Source organism: Bos taurus, chromosome 12, assembly GCF_002263795.3.
Source record: "Bos taurus isolate L1 Dominette 01449 registration number 42190680 breed Hereford chromosome 12, ARS-UCD2.0, whole genome shotgun sequence".
Classification (NCBI taxonomy): Eukaryota; Metazoa; Chordata; class Mammalia; order Artiodactyla; family Bovidae; genus Bos; species Bos taurus.
The window spans coordinates 34,285,173-34,304,224 of NC_037339.1; the positions used below are offsets into that span (position 1 = coordinate 34,285,173).

A 19,052-nucleotide genomic window follows, 5' to 3' on the forward strand; every position below is an offset into this window, starting at 1 on the left:
TGGAGCTGCCAGGCCTGGTATTTACGACACCCCAGCCCCCTACACCCAGGTCTCCAAGCCCAGCCCAGAGCTACCCCCAGGCATGGCAGGGGTCTGAGCACAGACGGCCATATGGAGACAAGGCCTGGGCCCCGGAGACGGTGGGGTGTAGGGTGGCGTCTGCAGCCCACGGGCCCCAGACCTCAGGGGCTGAGGTTGGCCCTGCTATGAGGGGAGCTTGCCTGGAAACCAGGAGGGGCTTCAGCAGCCTCCCCTGACTCACACAAGTCCACCACGGAGACTCTCACCCATGGGAGGCCTCCCAGGTCTCACCAGTCAGGCAGAGCAGTGACTGCTTCTCAGCTTTGCCCCAGTCGGGCCTGACTGTACCCCTCTTGGCACAGCCATGCTTCCCTGTAGCTGGGGCTTGGGCGACAGGGATAGGTGGACGAGCAGATGAGGGGGAGGAGTGAATGTGTCCTCCAGGGGCCGGCAGGCCTGTGGCCCGGGCACGTGTGGGGTGATATAGGCACCCCGGCCTTGCCTAGCCTGTCGTGTATGTTCAGTGTCTCCTACTTGGACGCATCCTGGCATCATGAACCAGGCAGGCGTGGAGAGCGGGAAGGAGGTGGAGGGCCGGGCAGGTCTGGGGCCTGGAGCCTGGAGGGGACCCTAGGGCCTGTCAGGACAGGGGTCAGGTGTGTTGAGGGGCCAAGGCCCAGGACATTCTACCTTTCCACAAGGTAGAGGGGGTCCTGGCAGTGGGTCCAGGCCAGCCAGCTGCACAGGCAGAGCCCAGGTCTCTGGCTTCAGGGTGGAGGGCCTGCCCAGAAAAACACGGCCACCCGGCCCCGCTCAGCCTTGCCCTTGGCCCTTGTCCACGTGGTCTGCAGTAGGGGTGCAGGAGCCAGCACCCCTGGCTCAGGTGTCACCTCTGCTTGGGGTGAAGCCAAGCTTTCACAAGGCCTGTGGCTTGGCCTCCCCCAGCACCCTCCTTGTGGGGGGACAGTGAGGGAGGCCCTGTGTGTCTGTCCATCTGGGTTTATACAAGTGGTTGGTCTGCATGGGGTTCCGGTGTGGGAAATGGTGGTGTGCCCGTCCAGATGATAGCCCTCCTCCTTGTCTGCCCTCTTCGGCCCCTTCTGCCTCCTTAACAGTTGAGGCTCTCTGCTTTGGTTGTAGAGAGGACCTCAGGGTTAACGTGGGTTTGGTGCAAGTTTTATCCTGAAGTGTCTTCATGAGTTTTGAATATACACCACATTTGTGTCTAAATCCAGGAATGGAAATTTCAGAAAATCAGAAGAAACTCGCCATGTTAAACGCTCAAAAGGCAGCACACGGAAAGTCAAAAGGTGAGTTTCGCAGACGGTTTCATCTCCTCAGTGTGTGTCAGCGTTGGAATTAAAATGGGGAGAAATGCCCGAGGTTGTGACGTGTGACCCACTCTGAGTGGAGGAGACAAGTGTGAGTTAAAAAGAATGACAGATGAAAGCAATGAACGGTTTAAAACCACCCGCGTTTGGTTTTGAACAGACTTCAGTGCGTGCTTCCATGTGCAGAGGCGTCTGTAAGATGGTTTAACTTGGGGCGGGGGGCTTGTAGGCCCCCAGCTCTGCCCCCTGAGCCTGCAGGGGCATGGGTGGCAAGAGAGGGATTCTCCACAGGGAAGCCAGCTGGGAGGAGCGCTAAGGTTTCCCGGGTTGCCCGGCTTGCCCCTTCCCCGAGTTCCCTCGTGTCGCTCTCTCTCTCCTGCTGGGGGACAAGGGAGGCCTGTGGCCAGAGCCCATCTTCCAGAACCCCTGCTCTGTCCTCCTCTCATGCTGACCATCACAGTCAGCTTGTGGTCTTGTAGCTAATTTATTATACCTCAGCTCAGTTGGTAAAGAATCCGCCTGCAAGGCAGGAGACCCCGGTTAGATTCCTGGGTGGGGAAGATCCGCTGGAGAAGAAGGGATAGGCTACCCACTCCAGTGTTCTTGGGCTTCCCTTGTGGCTCAGCTGGTAAAGAATCCGCCTACAGTGTGGGCGACCTGGGTTCAATCCCTGGGTTGGGAAGACCCCTGGAGAAGGGAACGGCTACCCATTCCATTATTCGGGCCTGGAGAATTCCATGGACTGTATCATCCACTGGGTCGCAAAGAGTCGGACACGACTGAGCGACTTTGACTTCACTTCACTATCGACCCCCGGTGCGCAGGTTTAAAATTCTGGCTCTAAAGAAACAGTTCTGGTTATTTTGATGAGGCGTCGGTGCCACCGATTCTAAGCACGTTACTTGCGTTCACCCATAACCCCCACGGTGGGCACTGTACCCTCCGTCTCCGAGACTGGAAAATCGAGGCTCAGAGAAACCCAGTAACTCCTCCAGCCGGTGGTGAGCGGGCTGTGAGCGGACGACGCCGGGCTCTCACCGAGCGCGCCTCCCCGCCGCTCCCCCCACACAGCGTCCACTTCCTTCCCCGCCAGTGCCTGGCTTCCAGCTCCTTCCCGGCCTCCAGCTCCTTCCCGGCCTCGGGGCCTCCCGGGGCCGGCCGGGGACGGGGTTTAGGTGAGGCCTCGGAGAGGCCATCTGTGTCCAGCACACAGCATCTGAGTGGGTCTGTTGGGCGGCCGTTGGGGTCCTCCTGGGAAATGTGACTGGAGGTTGGCCAGGAAGCATGGGGGGCTCTTCCCTTTGGGCTGACCTGTGTCCTGAGTGGCTGTCCCTCTGTACCCCCGCCCCAGGCTATGGCGGCTGCCCCGCGGCGCCCCCGCTCCAGAGCCTGCGGCCCATCCACCAGCGCCACATCACTGTGCCCAGCAGCCTGCCGCAGCAGCAGGTGTTCGCCCTGGCTGAGCCCAAGAGGAAGCCGTCGCTCTTCTGGCACACCTTCAACAAGCTTGCCCCCTTCAGGAAGTGACGGGGCTTGGGCCCAGGGACCTGGTGCTGAGAGGCCTCCCTGGGGCTCCGCTCTAGCCAAGGACAGGACCTGGCCCCGCCTGGGGAAGCAGAGGCCCGGCTGCCCCCTCGGGCTCCTAAGTTACACTGGGCAGAGCCCCAGGAGCATCGCTGATGACGAGCTGGTCCAGGCTTGGGACAGGGCCAAGGGCGCTGTGCTCCCCGAGGAGCAGGAGGAGGAGGATTGGGTCACTGCCCTTCCTGTCTTGAAGGGGTGCGCAGTGCCGGGGCTGTCCCTCTCCTCTAGTGTGGGGGAAGGGGTGCTGCAGCCTCGCAGGGGTCCCAGGGTGCCCGGCGACTTCCGAATCCACCTTTTCCATGTTTGGTGGTGGGGAGACCAGTGCGGTGTCTGCATGCAGTCCAGGGTCCGAGGTGCATAGAGACCTGTGTGCCCCAGAGACCCCGAGGCTTTCAGGGAGGGGGACCTGCTGCTCCCTGTGTACACAAGTCCCCTCCTGTGCGCCACCACCTGGGCAGAACCCACGAAACTGCTCACACACATATATTTGCAACAGAAAACCCGTTCCCCTTAGTTTGATGATAAAGTGAACGTGCAGACGCAGCAGCTCAAAAAGCACCCAGTGCCTGTCCATCTGTCCTTCCTGACCCAGCAACAGTGACACAGCCGGGCCTTCTGCTGCGAATGCAGGGGACTCCAGGGTCCCACTTCCCGCACGTTCCTCCGTTTGTCACATGAACCCAAGCAGTAGTGCCAGCCGTGTGGTGATGCACATGTTGACAGGTTTCTGAAGATGTGTTTCTTATGAAAGAGACCTGACAAAACAGATCCAGGTCCAGAGAGAGCAGTCTTCTCCAGCGAGGGCCATGTGGCAGACACCCGTCTGCAGTCATCCCCCTGCCTTTGTCTCGTCATAAATTTTGATGAAAATACTTGTAAAGGTGCCGGGGGGAGAGCCGCCCGTCCTCCTTGGGTGGGGGTCCAGTCGGGCCCTGGTGTTGTCTGCTTGAGAATCTCTCTGTGATGTTGAAAGCATGGAAGCCCCTCTTTTCTACCAGGCCCCTGCTTGAGCATCAACACACCTGTGCTGTCCTCACAGGGGATACCTGAGCCTCCAGGTGTGGTCCCAGAGCCGCCCCCCCAGGGAGATGCTCCCTCTGGGCACCTCGGGCCCCGGATCCCGAATGAAGGCCCCTTCTGTGAGGGGGCTTCCCAGGAGGTGCTGTGGCTCCTTGTGTGTGTTTCCTTTTTGAATAGACGTCTCCATTCTAGTTGCATTTATATAACTGACCTTTTTTTACTAACAAGGCATAATATATTCTTCTCGTGGGGCCCCCCAGCAGAAACTGTAGGCGCTCTGTGCTAAACAGAGTTGTGTGTGTATATGGCAGTTGTGGACGGTTGGGTTGCTTGGTTGGTTGGTTGTTTTTTTAGTAAAAGAGAATTACTTTGAGGAAGTAAGGCAAATCAGTTGCTCATGTTACATTTCCAGTGAGGACTCAGCTCCAGTGCAGAAGCATCCAGCAGGCCTTCATCTCCCCTGACCTCCCCCAGTTCCCCCATCCCTAGAGCATGGGGACCAAGGGTTGGAGGTGCTATTGGCAGCCCTGGTCTGTCTCCCGGCCCATCCCCGACTCCTTGCTCCCCTCTCTTCTTTCCCCTGGGGCTTCCCGATGAAGGAGCCATGAGTGCCCCAGGCTGCTCACCCCCCACCCCCCAGCCTGTCTGTACAAGCAGCGGTCACTTGGTCAGATGTCCATCTCAGATGACTCCCGCTTGGGTTTTCAGGTGATCTGAAAAATCACCAAAATACGTTTAAAAGGATGTAGCATCCTTTGACCTCTTTAAATCTGTGTGTCTCCCTTGGGTTTATTAGCAGATGCCTGCAGAATAGATGGGCCAGGGTACTGTTTTCACATTTGCCGAACTTCCTTCTTGATTCCTTGTGTCTCCCATTTGGAGAGAAAGGGAGTCAAAACAAACAGCCTCCTGTCCAGATTGTGTATGGACTTCTCTGGAAATCTCTCTCTGTCCTACCTTTTTTTTCTTTTTAACCCTACACTGCATAATATGGGTGGACCTGCCTCCCAGAAAGATAAAATAACATTGTGATAAATTTCATTTACTCTGTTACTCAAGTTAAGGTCTCTGCTAACTTTGTTGAGAGACCTGGGAAATGGCCTCAGGTCCGAAGCAGCATTCTCAGTTTTGATGAAGCCTAAAATGTAGAATAGTCTTTCAGTAGGTTGTGAGCTATCATAAAGCGGGATATCTCTAAAGCCCTGGCGAAGTACCATCCTTGTCTTTGGCTTGCAAACTGGAAGAAGCGGGCGTGATTTGCCAGCCTCTTCCTGGGACTCGTGTGTTTGTTCTCAGCTGATCTGATCTTCACCCCACTCCCCGTCCAGTGGACGTTATGTTGTTGGAAACATCTCCGTCATCATCCCCCATCTGCCCACCCCCACCCCACTTCTGAGTATCGCCGTGCCTTTTTATTCATACTTCAGAGGCTGAGCTCCATGCCTGTTCAGAAATCTCCCAGATCCTACATCGTTGCTGTCTAGACACAGAGCAAAAGTGCGTTTAATCCAAAACCTGTTTCACAACAGAAATGTTCGGTAGAAGCCCCAGCCCAGCACTTTATCAGTTGGGAATCTCTACAAGCCCAGCCTGCTGGTTCTCGACGCAGATCAACTCGGTTACCCAGCTGGGACACAGCAGCCCAACCACCTGAGCCAGGGAAGAAACTGGAGTGTGTAATGTTTGGGAGAATAGAAACAAACGTGTCCCTCACCACTGAGTGCCAACAAGTGTGGATCCATGTGGCTTGCTGGCCAGGGATGCTGGGCACACGACAAGCTCAGACTGTCCCAAAGTTGTCCCCATAATAATCTTAACCTACAAATTGTCTTCCTATTAAAATGTCACCTGGCTAATGCTGTTCTCAGGATGTACGCAACAAAGGTGGAATCCAAGAGACTCTGAAAATAACATGTAGAAAACATCTGATCTCGGAAAAAACCTGGAACTTAAAACACTGGACGCACATTTAGTGACAACAAACTTAACATTACCTTCTTTGTTGTTTATTAGGTATCCAGCACGAATTTAGAAGATACTGTAACTGTGATTTAACAATTGGTCTATTTTTTTTTTTTTGTAAATATCAACATCCGTCATGTTTGACTTACTTACTTTTCAAGTCTTTCCAGGCCCTGTTCCTTCAATTCTGACTCGTCAACATCAAGACGATGTTATCTGTCAAGGTCAAGTGACAGCTTCCCAACTGATGACATAGCTGTTGTCAGCTGACATATGTTGTATAGGATTGTTTGTATGACACGTATGTACTTTCTCTGAAGTTTTTGTAAAAAAAATTTTATTTACAATGTTATTTGAATGATTTCTTGTAAATGCTGTGAATCTATATTTGTTGTTTTGTATCTGTATATTAAAGTTAATTTGTCAAACTGACTGTAGTAATGCATTTGAGTGTGTGTGTGTTGCCTGGTGTGTGTGTGGGCTGTGGGTGTATTATGTATGTGTGTATGGTGTATAGGTGAGTGTATGTGGGTGTGTAGAGTATGTGTGTGTAGTGTGACTGTATATGAGTGTGCGTAGTGTGTGGGTATGTGTGTGGGAGGTGTGGGTGTGGGTGGTAGGGGTGTGTAGTGTGTGTATGCATGTGTGTGTAGTGTATGAGTGTGTATGTAGTGTGTGTATGAGTGGGTGTGTAGTGTTTGGTTGTGTGTAGTGTATGGGGTGGGTGTGGGCGATATGTGTATGTTTGTGTGTGTATGCGTGTGTGAGTGTGTATGCGTGTGTGTGTGTAGCATATTTTAAGTGGAGAGTAAGTGTCTAGGAAGCTTTCTGGGGTTTACAACTCGTTCCCTGCCTGGATGCCAGTAGACTTCTTTTAGGCAAAAAGTCACCCTTAATGACCTGGTTAGACTGCTGGGTGAGTGTGGAAGAGAGAGGTCTCTGAGGGAACAGAGGAGCTCCTTGGCTTGAAGAAAAGCTCCCAAACATTGAAAAGAGACTGAAGAAGCCAAACCTGAGTGAGAAGGCCCGTTCTGGTTCCCAGGGGCAGGAGGCAGGTGCTGGCCCTTCCCCGGAGAGGCTCTGCCAGCTGTGTTCACTGAGCCAGGCCAGTGGGGAAATTAGGGAATTTCCCTCCCTAACTAACAGCTCAGAAAAGTCAGCAAAGGCTCACTGTTGCTGTGGTGGTCACCAGGAAGGGGTCCCCACAGAGGTTGCCGCTGACTCTTTATCTGAACAGCCACCTGCCCCCACCTCCTTTGGCTGGACTGAAAGAGGGGCTTATGCTCATGGGCTGGGGATGTGGATTCGGAGGGTGGTGCCAACGACACAGGAGGGCGCCCGTGGAGGGAGGAGCAGGCTGGGGGGCAGGGCTGTCCTCAGAGGGGTCCTGGGGAGTCGCCCAGCAGGTGAGTTACCCACCCACCCACTGGACACCAGAGAGGCAGCGAGACGGGTGCTTGTCCAGTGGGGCATGTGGTCCGGAGCATCACTAGAATGCAGCACGTGTCCTATGACATGGGAGTCTGAGTTCTGGGACAATTTCAGGGACCGCCCCTTTCCTGGGAGGTTGGGGCAGGAGGCAGGAGGTAGGGCCCCAGCAGACCCCAAAGGGGAGCCCTCAGACCTGTTCTCTGAGAAAGAGCATTGGGGCATTTGTTCTCTTGATGTTATTTTTAAGTCAGAAATCAACGTTAATAGACTGACGGGAAAAGAGGATTCAGTGATTATATGGGATTGGAAAAAAGGTTTCACCATGTTGTTCTTGGGGCTTCCCATAGACAGAGGAGTCTGGTGGGCTACAGCCCATAGGGTTACACACTGAAGTGACTTAGCATGCACGCATGCATGTTGTTCTTAGTGAAGTGTGTGTGTGTGCGTGGGCGTGGTGAAGAAGTGTTAATTGCTCAGTCACATCTGACTCTTTGTGACCCCATGGACTGTAGCCAGCCAGGCTCCTCTGTCCATGGGATTCTCCAGGCAAGAATACTGGAGTGAGTTGCCATGACCTCCTCCAGGGGATCTTCCTGATCCAGGGATCGAACCCAGGTCTCCCGCATTGCAGGCTGAGTCTTTACCGCTGAGCCACCAGGGAAGCCCATGTGTTGTGAAGAGGACAGGCGTTAAAGTCTTAGGCACACAAGCGCCCACACTGACAAGAACTACACGGAGTGGGGAAGACCGAGATAAGCGATGTCACGTTGAAGGGTCCGGGGTCTGAACGAGGCCTAACGGTACCGTCTTCAGTTTGGTTCTGTTGGCTCATAATTGACCCAAGGTCGGCTCAGAGCCGCACAAAGAAGGCAGAGGCACAAAAGTCTCTGCAAGGGGAGGAGGCTGCCGGGGACGCCTCCCTCCAGACCCACCCAGAAACCGCCTCACCTTCTCTCAGTGAAAGGGGAGGAAAGAAGGAGCTCTATCAGCTGAAGTAAGTGGTGTTGGACAATGGCGGACTCGAGCATTGCCTCAGTTTTTGAAGTTCTTCCAAGAGGTCTTGTGCTCTTGTGTTCCCTCCCCTTCCTGCTGTTTTGCAGATCTATCCGCCAGGGGATTGCCTGGCAGGAAGGTGTGATTTTATTTAGTTTGCTTCTGATTCCTGGTTTGCAGAGCCCCTGGGTGCCGCCTGCAGCCCTGGATGCAGGTAAGTGCCTTAAGACACAACTTCTTTGCATTCAATTTAAGGCGTCGGAGTCAGAAAGCAGCTCTGGTATCACTTCACTGGTGTGTGATGTGTGTGCTTAGTCACTCAGTCATGTTCGACTCTTGCGACCCCATGGACTGCAGCCCACCAGGCTCCTCTGTCCTTGGAGTTCTCTAGGCAAGAATACTGGAGTGGGTTGCCATTTCCTTCTCCAGGGAATCTTCTCAACCCAGGGATTGAACCCACGTCTCCTGCACTGAAGGTGGATTCTTTACCCACTGAGCCATCGGGGAAGCCCACTTTTTGCAAAGTAGGTAGGTGTCTACAGAGTTTGGGGTGAGAAAGGAGTAAGCCAGTTCCAAATACACTCTGAAGAGGCTACATAGGAGATAGAAGCAGATTTTGAAATCTTTCTGCTAGAACTCTGCAGACTATCTGGGAGGAGGGTGAAACCCTAGAATAAATCGTGAGACCTGTCTAGGGAGCTTTCTAGAGAAGCTTGGATTACTTTACACAAATGTTAATGTGGACATTCTTAGGTTCCTGGCAGTACTAACTTACCCAGGGTAGTTTAAAACAAGGTCCTCAACATGTGTTGAAAAAGAAATACGTATGTACAAAGTATAGAGAAAGTGAGGGAAATGTCTTCAGTGATGGCAAGCTGGAGGTTTAGGTTCTTGGGCAGTCACGTCTGGGGTGACTCTGGGCTCACGCACCCCTTGTGTTCTGTGCAGCCTTCAGAGGCTGGAGGTTTGGAGACCCAGGGAAGATTGCTCTGCTGGGCTCTGGCCGATCTTCATTAAATCTTCCTATGTGGAGAAGTAGGAACCTTGAGAAGTGGAAGCCCCTTAACCTTGGCCATGGACCAGGGACATCATGTCCTTGGAGAATAGTAATCAGGGTGTGCCCTGAGTCACCTTTTGTAAAGCAGTTCAGTAGTGAAGGAGAATACAGATCAAGCATAGGAAAAACTACCCAGAAACAAGAAGAACCAATTTTACCTGGGTCTAAAAGACAGTAACTCCAAAAGCGTTTGCAGTCTGCAACCCTTTGTCCCTAGCTGTTTCTGTATATTAGGGTTAAGGGCTCATGGGGCTTCCCAGGGGCCCTCCTCCCCCATGAACTTGACATTCACCAGGAGGACTGTGTCCACTCCCTGTGTGTCCACGCTGACAGTATTGATATTCTGCCATCCCCGCTGTCAGAGGCTTATTGTATCACCTGGAGGGTTTCTGAACCAGTGTATCCTTAGCAGCTCTGTGGGCTCAGTGACTACAGGTGTCAAGCCCTACTCACTTCGGATGGGCACCCATATATTTGACAGTGGAAGCCTTGCATCACTTATGACATAGGCTTGGGTGCGGGTAAGAGTCCCCACATAACAGGCTCCGGCGAGTGAGCAGAACATGCAGGTCTCACCCGTGTCACCAACAGGCTGGGAGGGCAGGGTGGCCTGTGCTGTCATCAGAGACCAGGATTTCTTGTCCCCAGTGTGTGGCCCTCCTTCAACGGGTCCACGATGGCTCACGAGGGAGGGGGCACCCCTTCCCGGGAAGGTCGTGGTCCACAAGGTGCCTGTGTTGGTTTCGCCCACTTCCCAGAAGCCATGGTCTAGTTTCACGGTGGACCTAGGCTGCGAGGAAGCTGGGTCATGAATCTGTCATGGGCTGCCACATGCTAACTAGAATTTCTGTCACCACTGGCGACGGGAAGCAGGGACGTTAGAGAGATTAGAGCCTCCACTGAAAGCATCCACAAGGATTAGACTCAACATCCAGCTGCCTACCTGTGAAGATTCACACATAGTTAGAACCAGGATAATATCATTCATTCAACCACACAGCAAATACTGGACTATGATATGCTGAAAATAAGAAAGCGTGAAGATGCAGCTGCTGTCTTCAGTATGCTGTTCTGTTCAAGTGCTGCTGGTCCAGGGGCCATGTGGAGAATGGGTGGGGGAGGGGAGAGAGCCAGAGAAGACAAGAGGGGGCAGGGGAAGTGGAGGAGGGAAGCCACCGGGGGTCCTAGCTCTAGCACCTTCTACCCAAACACAGGACGCTGGAGTTAAACTTTGCAACTGAGGAGCCAACCCGAGGCTTTGTGAGAAACACCCGTGTAACTTTTTATTTAGAAAAATAACCCACAAATATGATCTCTCCTCTATGCCTTGTGCAAACCCTCCTGTCCATCTTCTAAACATTTTTTCTTTAGAGACGGTGCCGCCCCTTATCTGACTGCTCATCTGGGGGCAAAGGTGTTCCTTTATTCACAACTGGCACTTCTGCCCACGTCAGGTGTGCAAGAGCCCAGAAGAGACTCCCGGAAGGGTGCTCATTTGCTTTCATCTCAGCTCCTCTCTGGCCGGAGAGCAGCATGCAGTTTATCCCAACTTGACACTTTATAAGCTCACAATCTGTTTTATTATTGGAATAATTGTAACGCACATTTTGAAAAAAATTAAAAGGGAGAAATATAGACCCCTACAGAGGCTGGTGTGTGCAGTTTAGATTTGACTGCAACCAGCCACTTCTGAGTTAAACAGAAGAGGAAGGTGTAGATTATTTATGGAAATTGGCTCTGAGAAAACCCAGCTGGATTTCCTGAAAGGGTGTAAGTTTGTGACTTCAGAGGGAAACATCCGCCTTTCCTTTTCCGAAAATACTTTTCTTCTCATCAAACTGGGCCCTGAGACACGTAGTGGCTTCCATCAGGTGGCGACGTAATCCTTTGTGTCACGGTCTGGCTGGGTTTAGAAAATGTATCTCTGCTGCTGCTGCTGCTGCCAAGTCGCTTCAATCGTGTCCAACCCTCAGCAACCCCATGGACTGCAGCCTTCCAGGCTCCTCCATCCATGGGATTTTCCAGGCAAGAGTACAGGAGTAGGGTGCCATTGCCTTCTCCGAAATGTATCTCTAGAAACAGTTTTATAGACACTGTAAAAAAGTCTTTTTAAAAAAGAGAAGCTCTCGGAACTCCCCGCCCACCCCCCAGCCCCCGACTCCACTCCAAAGCAGCCGTGTGCATTTGGATATATCTGCTTCTAATTTGTGTTACTACACACACAGGCACACGCTGTTTCATTGTGCTTCACAGATACCCCATTCTGTAACACATTAAAGGTTTGGGGGAACCCTGCATTGAGCATCAGCTCCTTTGGTGTCCCATTTTGGTACCTCTCACAATATTTCAAATGTCTTTATCACTATTTGTTATGATGATCCATGATCAGTGATCTTTGATGTTACTACTGCTACTTGCTGAAGGCTCAGGTGATGGTTAGCATTTTTCCGCAATTGGTGGGGAGGGCACTTCCTTGGTGGTTCAGAGGGTAAAGAATCTGCCTGCAATGCAGGAGACCCAGGTTTGATCTCTGGGTTGGGAAGATCCCCTGGAGAAGGGAATGGCAACCCACTCCAGTATTCTTGCCTGGAGAATCCCATGGACAGAGGAGCCTGGTGGGCTGCAGTCCATGAGGTCACAAAGAGTCAGACATACCTGAGCAACTCACTCTTTCACTTTCACTGAAAATTAACCTATGTACACTTAATAGACCCCAGTATAGTGTAAACATAACTTCTATATGTACTGGGAGCCAAGAAATTTGTGTGACTCAGTTTTTTTGTGATATCCACTTTATTGCAGTGGTTCTAGAGCCAACCTTTCTTCTGTCTCTGAACTTGACTCTTCCCAGTACCTCCCGTAAGTGCAACCAAACAGTGTCTGCCATGTGTGACTGGCTAAGGTCACTGAGCACGGTGTCCTCAAGGTTCATCACTGTTGTACCATGCCTCAGAGTTTCTCTCCTTTTTAAGGCTGAATCGTGTCAGCCTACTGTCTGCATGGACCGCATTTTATTCATGTGTCAGTGGACACTTGGGATGTTTCCACTTTTGGTGACTGTGGACCACGCTGCTGTGAATGTGGGTACAGAAATATCTGGGAGAGCCTCTGCTGTTGCCTCTTTTGTGTATACCCGGAAGTGGGGTTGCTGAGCAGAGGCTTATTCCATGTTTGCTTCACCGGTCAACACATGGTTTCACAGCGTGATCTTCTTTTTTGTAGCAGCCCCAAAAGGCAAGCATTTATCTCTTCTCTGGCTCCAAAAAGGGACTTGGCCAAAGCAAAACAGTCAACTGGAGTGTCTGCCCAAAGGGACTTGGTCAGCGGGGGTTTCCTGACCTGGGGTGTGGCTCTCTCCTTGACTGCTCACCAGTAAGAGCTGCCCCGACCTGCCACATCCCTTCAAGGCTGTGTCCTTCTATTGTGGGTGGCTGGTCTTCTCCCGGCTCCCACCCTGACCCGTCCTGACCCTCCTGTCCAAGCCTGACCACTGCGCAGAGCAGAGGCTGTGTCCATGGCCGTGGTGACGAAAGCCTCTCCCTCTTTCCGTTCAGCCCTGTCACCCAAGCCATGAGGATCTGGTGGCTCCTGCTTGCCTCTGGAGTCTGCACGGGGATGGTGAGCTCACAGGACACCTGCAAGCAGGGACACCCTGGCATCCCCGGGAACCCCGGTCACAACGGACTGCCTGGGAGAGATGGACGAGACGGAGCAAAGGGTGACAAGGGAGACGCAGGTACCCACCAGCTGCGCCTGCAGCTGCCCTCCGCTCCTTCCCGCTCCCTCTCGCCTCCTCCATTCATTCATCGCCTGTGTGCGCAGCGCCTACCCGCTCGCCCCTCGCCATCCATACATACATACCTCTCTCCATTGCCTAGAAGACACTGACAGAGAGCCTGCCCCGGCCAGACCCAGGCTGGGTGTGGGGTACAGGGCAGCACAGGCCATCAGGACTCTGGGCTTTCCTACTGGGTGGGGCTGCCTGTCTGCCCGCCAGCATCTCCTGTACTGCGGGGCCATTTTCAGGAGCAAGTGACTTCATGGATCTTTCTGCCTCGGGTGGCAGGTATGAGGGGTCTTTGGCACCAGGGCCTGGAGATCTGACGGCTGGGTCTCTGGCAGGGAGCACCCAGCGTGGTGCTAACCTCATGGCCTCCTGTCCCAGCGGTCTGCACAGCACATTGACCACCACTCTAAGGCACTGGAGAGGTCCTTCCAGAACCCGCTCTTCTGTCCCCAGTAGTGTGGCGTGAGCATGGTCTTCTGTGCTTTCATAGGAGGCTAGTAGACCCAGTCCACTCCCCACAGAGTGATGGAAAAGGGGCACAGGTGAGAAAGCCCCCTCACCCCCACCCAGGTCCTTGTCACGTGAGAAGCACATGACCATCATCATCAGCTGCGTGCCTGGGAGGCCCACCCATCCACTTCCAGCCCGCTGCTCTGCCCACTCAGCATCCTTGCTGCTCGCCCCAAATGCCCTTGCTCACCGCCCCCCACACCATGTGTCGTGTGTGAGGAGGTCGGGCTGGGGCTCCCTGGAACCCTCTATTGCTGACCCACACTCAGGAAACTGGAGCTGGAATTTTAACTCCTGCCTGTTTTCTCACGTTTCACCAGGAGAACCAGGACATCCCGGTGGCCCTGGGAAGGATGGGATGACCGGGAAGAAAGGAGAACCAGGTCAGACACGGCTTCCCACTTGGCCGCCCTCGTCCTAGTGGGCGAGTGAAGTGGTCAGTGATGTGGCGAGAAGTGTTAAGTGCTAACCAAGGACAAGTCCCTTATGGGGCTCTGAGAGTGACCCACAGGAAAGGCCATGCAGGTCTTCTCTCCGGAAGCTCGCAGTTCAGTGCAGGGATGGGCAGACTTTCTGTAAAGGGCCACAGCGTCCCAGTCATGACCGCTCAGCTCTTCCATCACAGGGGAAAGCAGAGAAGGGGAGGCCTCAGCATGCAGGGCTGTGTCCCGTGAAACCTGAATTGTACATGATTGTCACGAATCTCGGAACATGACTGGTGACCATTTAAAAAAGCCCAGCATTCCTAGCTTGTGGGCTGTTCAAAAACAGTCTGGAGGATGGAAGTGGCCCTTGGTCCATGGTTTGCTGAAGCCTGATTTCGCACTAGGGCCTGAGGAGGATGCAGGATTCTGACTCGGCGGCCCTGTAGGCGGGAGGGTGCTGATGGGGGCTGGGGGGAGGGTGCTGATGGGGGGGAGGGTGGTGATCACAGCGTCAGTGCCACACTAGGTGGTTCTAGTGCCTTCCATGTGCTGACTCAACACAACAGCCTATACAGGAGGCAGTTTGTTATCCCAGGTTACAGGTGAGGAACCGGGTGCAGGTGGGCATCAGCTTGTGTAGAAGTGGTGGAGGCCGGCTGGATCCTGGCGTCTGACTCCAGAGCCGTGCTCGCACCGCTGCTGCCCAGTCGGGCTCGGGCGCGGGGAAGAGGGGGCGGCCAGGCTGCGGGGCGGAGACAGGGAGAACCAGGACAGCGTGATGCACCTGTCAGAGCAGAGCGCGAGTGAGGAGCTTCTCGGGTGTCAGGTCATCAGGTCATCAGTGCTGCGAGTGACCTCTGCTGGCGGCCTGGTGAACCTACCGTCTGCGTTCTTCCAGCTTCCAAAGGAGCTCCCTGGGGGATGGGCAGAAAGCTGTCATTTCTTTTTGGGGCTGGCCATGCCCTGTGGCATGTGGGATCTTGGTTCTTCCGACCAAGGGGACCAGGGATTGAACCCTCGCCCCCTGCAGTGGAAGCGGGGAGTCTTAACCACTGGACCGCCAGGGAAGACCCCCAAAGAAGAACTGCCATTTTAACATGAGCCCCAATGCTGATTTAGTCGGTATTACCTACGTTAGTGTTCTGGGCGCACTTGAACATGCGCGTGCATGTGTGTGCGTGTGTGTGTGTATCTGCACAACTGAGGAGTAAGTTAACTTTCACATCCTGACCTCATACTAAGTCTGGGTGCTGCTTTACTTCATTCGTGTTCTCAATAATGTCTTCACAAGACAGAGCTGCACGAATCATCTCTTCCTCTGTTCTTTCTCTTCCTTCTCAGGGGCAGATGGACATGTGGAAGCGAAGGGCATCAAAGGTGACCAGGGCTCGAGAGGACCCCCAGGGAAGCACGGGCCAAAGGGACTCGTGGGCCCCCCGGGGGAGAAAGGCCTCACGGGAGAGACGGGCCCCCAGGGGCAGAAGGGGGAGAAGGGCGACGTGGGGCCCGTGGGTCCAGAAGGGCCCGAGGGCAGCACCGGACCTTCAGGCCCTACTGGACTGCTCGGGCCCACGGGCCCCATTGGAAAGCCGGGTCCCAAGGGAGACGCTGGCCCCCTGGGGCCCCAGGGCGAGCCTGGAGTCCGCGGCCCAAGAGGCTGGAAAGGGGAACGAGGAGAAAAGGGGAAAATCGGTGAGATGCCCGCCTTGCCCAAAAGCGCCTTCACGGTGGGGCTCACGGTGCTGAGCAAGTTCCCTCCATCAGACACTCCCATCAAGTTCGACAGGATCCTGTACAATGAGTTTGGCCACTACGACGTGGCCACGGGCAAGTTCATCTGCCACGTGGCTGGCGTCTATTACTTCACCTACCACATCACCGTCTTCTCCAGGAACATCCAGGTGTCTCTGGTCAAAAACGGGGCCAAAGTCCTGCACACCAAGGATGGTTACACAGGCTCCGAGGACCAGGCCTCAGGCGGCATCGTCCTGCCCCTGAAGCTTGGGGACGAGGTGTGGCTGCAGGTGACCGGAGGGGAGAGGTTCAATGGCTTGTTCGCTGACAAGGACGACGACACGACATTCACGGGCTTCCTGCTGTTCAGCAGCTCCTGACGGGTGTGGGAAGGGCAATCTTCCCCCATCCACCGGGGTTAGCTTCGTGAAGACCTTATCTGATGATTTTACACTATTAACTATGTCATCACTGTCATAACCATTAGAAGGTAAAAAGAGGAAGGTTCTCCCTAAAACTGATACTACAAAACTCGGCATCCCTCCAAGAGTAAATCTAAAAATACCTGCCATGTTTATTACAGTTTATTTAATATTTTTCCTCATTCCCACAGTCCAGAGAATCCTCTGCCTGTGTGTTCCTTGTGGGAAGCATTTTGATATCATTTTAGTGCTTGAAGGAGCCACAAGACTCCTTCAAGATTCAGGTGTGAATCACCCTGGGGCAAAATTCTTCTCACCTGTGAACTTGAGGAAGCAGATAAGAAATTATCTTATACAGCAGTGGGCAGGGCCCGGGACAGCGGGTCCCATCCACGAGGGAGAAACAGGAAAGCCAGAAGGGTCCCGGCACCCAGCCAGGCCAAACCCAGCAGGGCAAATTCCGTTAGTTTCTTTACTGTTTACCTTCTAAAAGCTTTGAAAGAAGGAAGCAGAAGGAAAAGTTCCTGAACAGGGAGATCAGGCAGAGAGTTGGAAGTGGAGGGTGGTGATGTATGTTCTAGTTAGTGCATGATGGGTAAAAGGGAAACCAGCCCTCCAGGCCATAATGGACATTTCCTGTTCAGACAGGTACTGTCCACGTCCCTTCCTGCTGGTAAACGTATCCTGATATCTATGCTCAGGCCCGCTCTTTCCAGCAGTGTAGACGCTGGGGTCTGGGGTGCACACGAGGTACGGGCCTGGCAGCTCAGAACATTGTCTTCCTCGGTCCATGGTGACTACTTCCAAGATGGCACTCAACCCAGCTAGAGCCAACGAGACACAATCTGCCATGCTGGAAGACTTGTGGAAAAACAGAAAAGGTCTCTTCCAGCTGAAGCCTGAGCTTTAGGTGGCATCTGTCTTCTAATCCTTAGAGCCTGACAACAAACAGAGCTGGAGGTAACCCTGTCCTGACGACAAGGTTTAGGCCCATAAGCCCAGCTGTCCTGAGAGCAGAAGTACCCCTGGATGGTCTCAGTGTGTGAGTCAACAAACTCTGTTTGCTTAAACCAATTTGAGGCAGGTTGTGTTACTACTGCTGTTGTCTGAAAGAATCTCAAGTGGTCTCTGGTCCAAGGGCGGCAGGATTATAGTGAAAACAACCCAAGACCAAGAATCGAGGCATTGTTTCAGCCACAACAGAGGAGTTAGACTTGGGTGAGTTTTCAGCCCTTTTGTGATCCTGTCTCTGATCGTGCAATAGTGGTTGAACTGAATAATTGTGCACGGTCCCAGTACCTTTCTAAAAGGTTTAAATATACCTACATTAAATCCAAGCATTTATTGCTCTCTATTAGATGAGAGCAACTAATAAGCAAGAGATGGGCTTCCCAGGTGGCATTACCACCTGCCAATGCAAGAGACATAAGAGAGGCAGGTTTGATCCCTGGGTCGGGAGGATCCCCTGGAGGGGGTCATGGGAACCCACTCCAGTATTCTTGCCTGGAGAATCCCATGGATGGAGGAGCCTAGAGGGCTACAGTCCATGGGGTCGCAAAGAGTCAGACAAGACTGAAACAACTTAGCACACACAACAAGCAAGAGGGCGTAGGCCTGGTGCATATTTGAGCAACAGCACCTTCCAAACCCCAGCCTGGGGCGTCGTTAGTTCTCTGAGGAACTTACAGCCACTCCTGCCACACGCCAACCAAGCCAGTATGGTTGTGACAGTGTCTTCATTCCTTGGGAAAATGGGAATTTTCTGAATTATCATTACAAGCAGGCAGCACTGCTATAGATGAATTATTGAAAAATTACTTGGTGGTTTTGGAAAACTTTGGAAGTATACAGAAATCATTTCCATTTTGTTGTTATAACCCCATGGACTGCATCGTGCCAGGCTTCCTGGTCCTTCATTATCTCCCAGAGTTTGCTCAGATTCATGTCCATTGAGTGGATGATGCCGTCCAACCATGTCATCCTGTTGTCCCCTTCTAATCCTGCCCTCAGTCTTTCCCAGCATCAGGGTCTTTTCCAATGAGTCAGCTCTTCGAATCAGGTGGCCAAAGTATTGGGGCTTCAGCTGTGGATCTCTGTAGTTTTTACAAGTCTAACTACACCAGGTTCTCTGAGACACAACACACTTTGTAAATGCAGCACAAGTCATCATTCTCTGAGGGTGTTTGCAGGCTTCAGTGTTTGCATTTAAAATGGTTTGTTACCTTTGTATAAAAACCATTCTGGACTCAAAAAAGGTTCTCAGACTTGAAACTCCTTTTAAAAATTATGATAAAATAAGTACTTTTGTCAAAATATAGATAAATTTTTTTACATGACACATTTGACATGTGTGTAAGGTTCTGCCATGCAGACCTGCAATGTGGCCACCCCAAGGACCAACCAGTCACAGACAGCGCAGTATTAATCACCATGGAGTAAGGACTTTGAGTTCAGTTCAGTCGCTCAGTCGTGTCCGACTCTTTGCGACCCCATGAACCACAGCACGCCAGGCCTCCCTGTCCATCACCAACTCCAGGAGTTCACTCAGACTCACGTCCATCGAATCAGTGATGCCATCCAGCCATCTCATCCTCAGTCATCCCCTTCTCCTCCTGCCCCCAATCCCTCCCAGCATCAGAGTCTTTTCCAATGAGTCAACTCTTCGCATGAGGTGGCCAAAGTACTGGAGTTTCAGCTTTAGCATCATTCCCTCCAAGGAAATCCCAGGGCTGATCTTCAGAATGGACTGGTTGTATCTCCTTGCAGTCCAAGGGA

At 52.9% G+C, this 19,052-nt stretch overlaps 2 protein-coding genes across 8 annotated transcripts in view; both read left to right on the forward strand.

Moving 5' to 3' along the window:
* Positions 1 to 6,350, forward strand: part of SPATA13 (spermatogenesis associated 13) — a 290,432-nt gene extending 284,082 nt beyond the window's left edge. For all 6 annotated transcript variants that reach the window (XM_059892241.1, XM_059892242.1, XM_010810812.4 and 3 more), the window contains 2 exons: positions 1,257 to 1,331; positions 2,704 to 6,350. In XM_059892241.1, the coding sequence (XP_059748224.1) occupies positions 1,257 to 1,331; positions 2,704 to 2,879 (251 nt within the window). In that variant the 3' untranslated portion in view covers positions 2,880 to 6,350. The remainder of the gene's footprint in view (positions 1 to 1,256; positions 1,332 to 2,703) is intronic.
* Positions 6,351 to 8,495: 2,145 nt separating this feature from the next.
* C1QTNF9 (C1q and TNF related 9) lies at positions 8,496 to 16,467 on the forward strand. Of its 2 annotated transcripts, NM_001075846.2 has the most exons (4): positions 8,519 to 8,556; positions 12,954 to 13,135; positions 14,017 to 14,079; positions 15,463 to 16,424. In NM_001075846.2, exons 2-4 carry the CDS (start codon positions 12,970 to 12,972, stop codon positions 16,233 to 16,235), a joined length of 1,002 nt encoding a protein of 333 aa, NP_001069314.1. In that variant the 5' UTR covers positions 8,519 to 8,556; positions 12,954 to 12,969; the 3' UTR covers positions 16,236 to 16,424. The 2 variants fall into 2 exon arrangements, with proteins under 2 accessions (XP_059748033.1, NP_001069314.1); XM_059892050.1 differs by lacking the exon at positions 14,017 to 14,079 and having other exon boundaries at positions 8,496 to 8,556; positions 15,463 to 16,467.
* The last annotated feature ends 2,585 nt before the right edge of the window (positions 16,468 to 19,052 follow it).

What these genes read in the sequence shown, in the direction of transcription:
- C1QTNF9 (NM_001075846.2), top strand. Translation starts at nt 12,970, where the DNA reads ATGAGGATCTGGTGGCTCCTGCTTGCCTCTGGAGTCTGCACGGGGATG. An exon ending in GGGTGACAAGGGAGACGCAG is followed by an intron (nt 13,136 to 14,016) that starts GTACCCACCAGC and finishes ACGTTTCACCAG; the next exon opens with GAGAACCAGGACATCCCGGT. An exon ending in CGGGAAGAAAGGAGAACCAG is followed by an intron (nt 14,080 to 15,462) that starts GTCAGACACGGC and finishes CTTCCTTCTCAG; the next exon opens with GGGCAGATGGACATGTGGAA.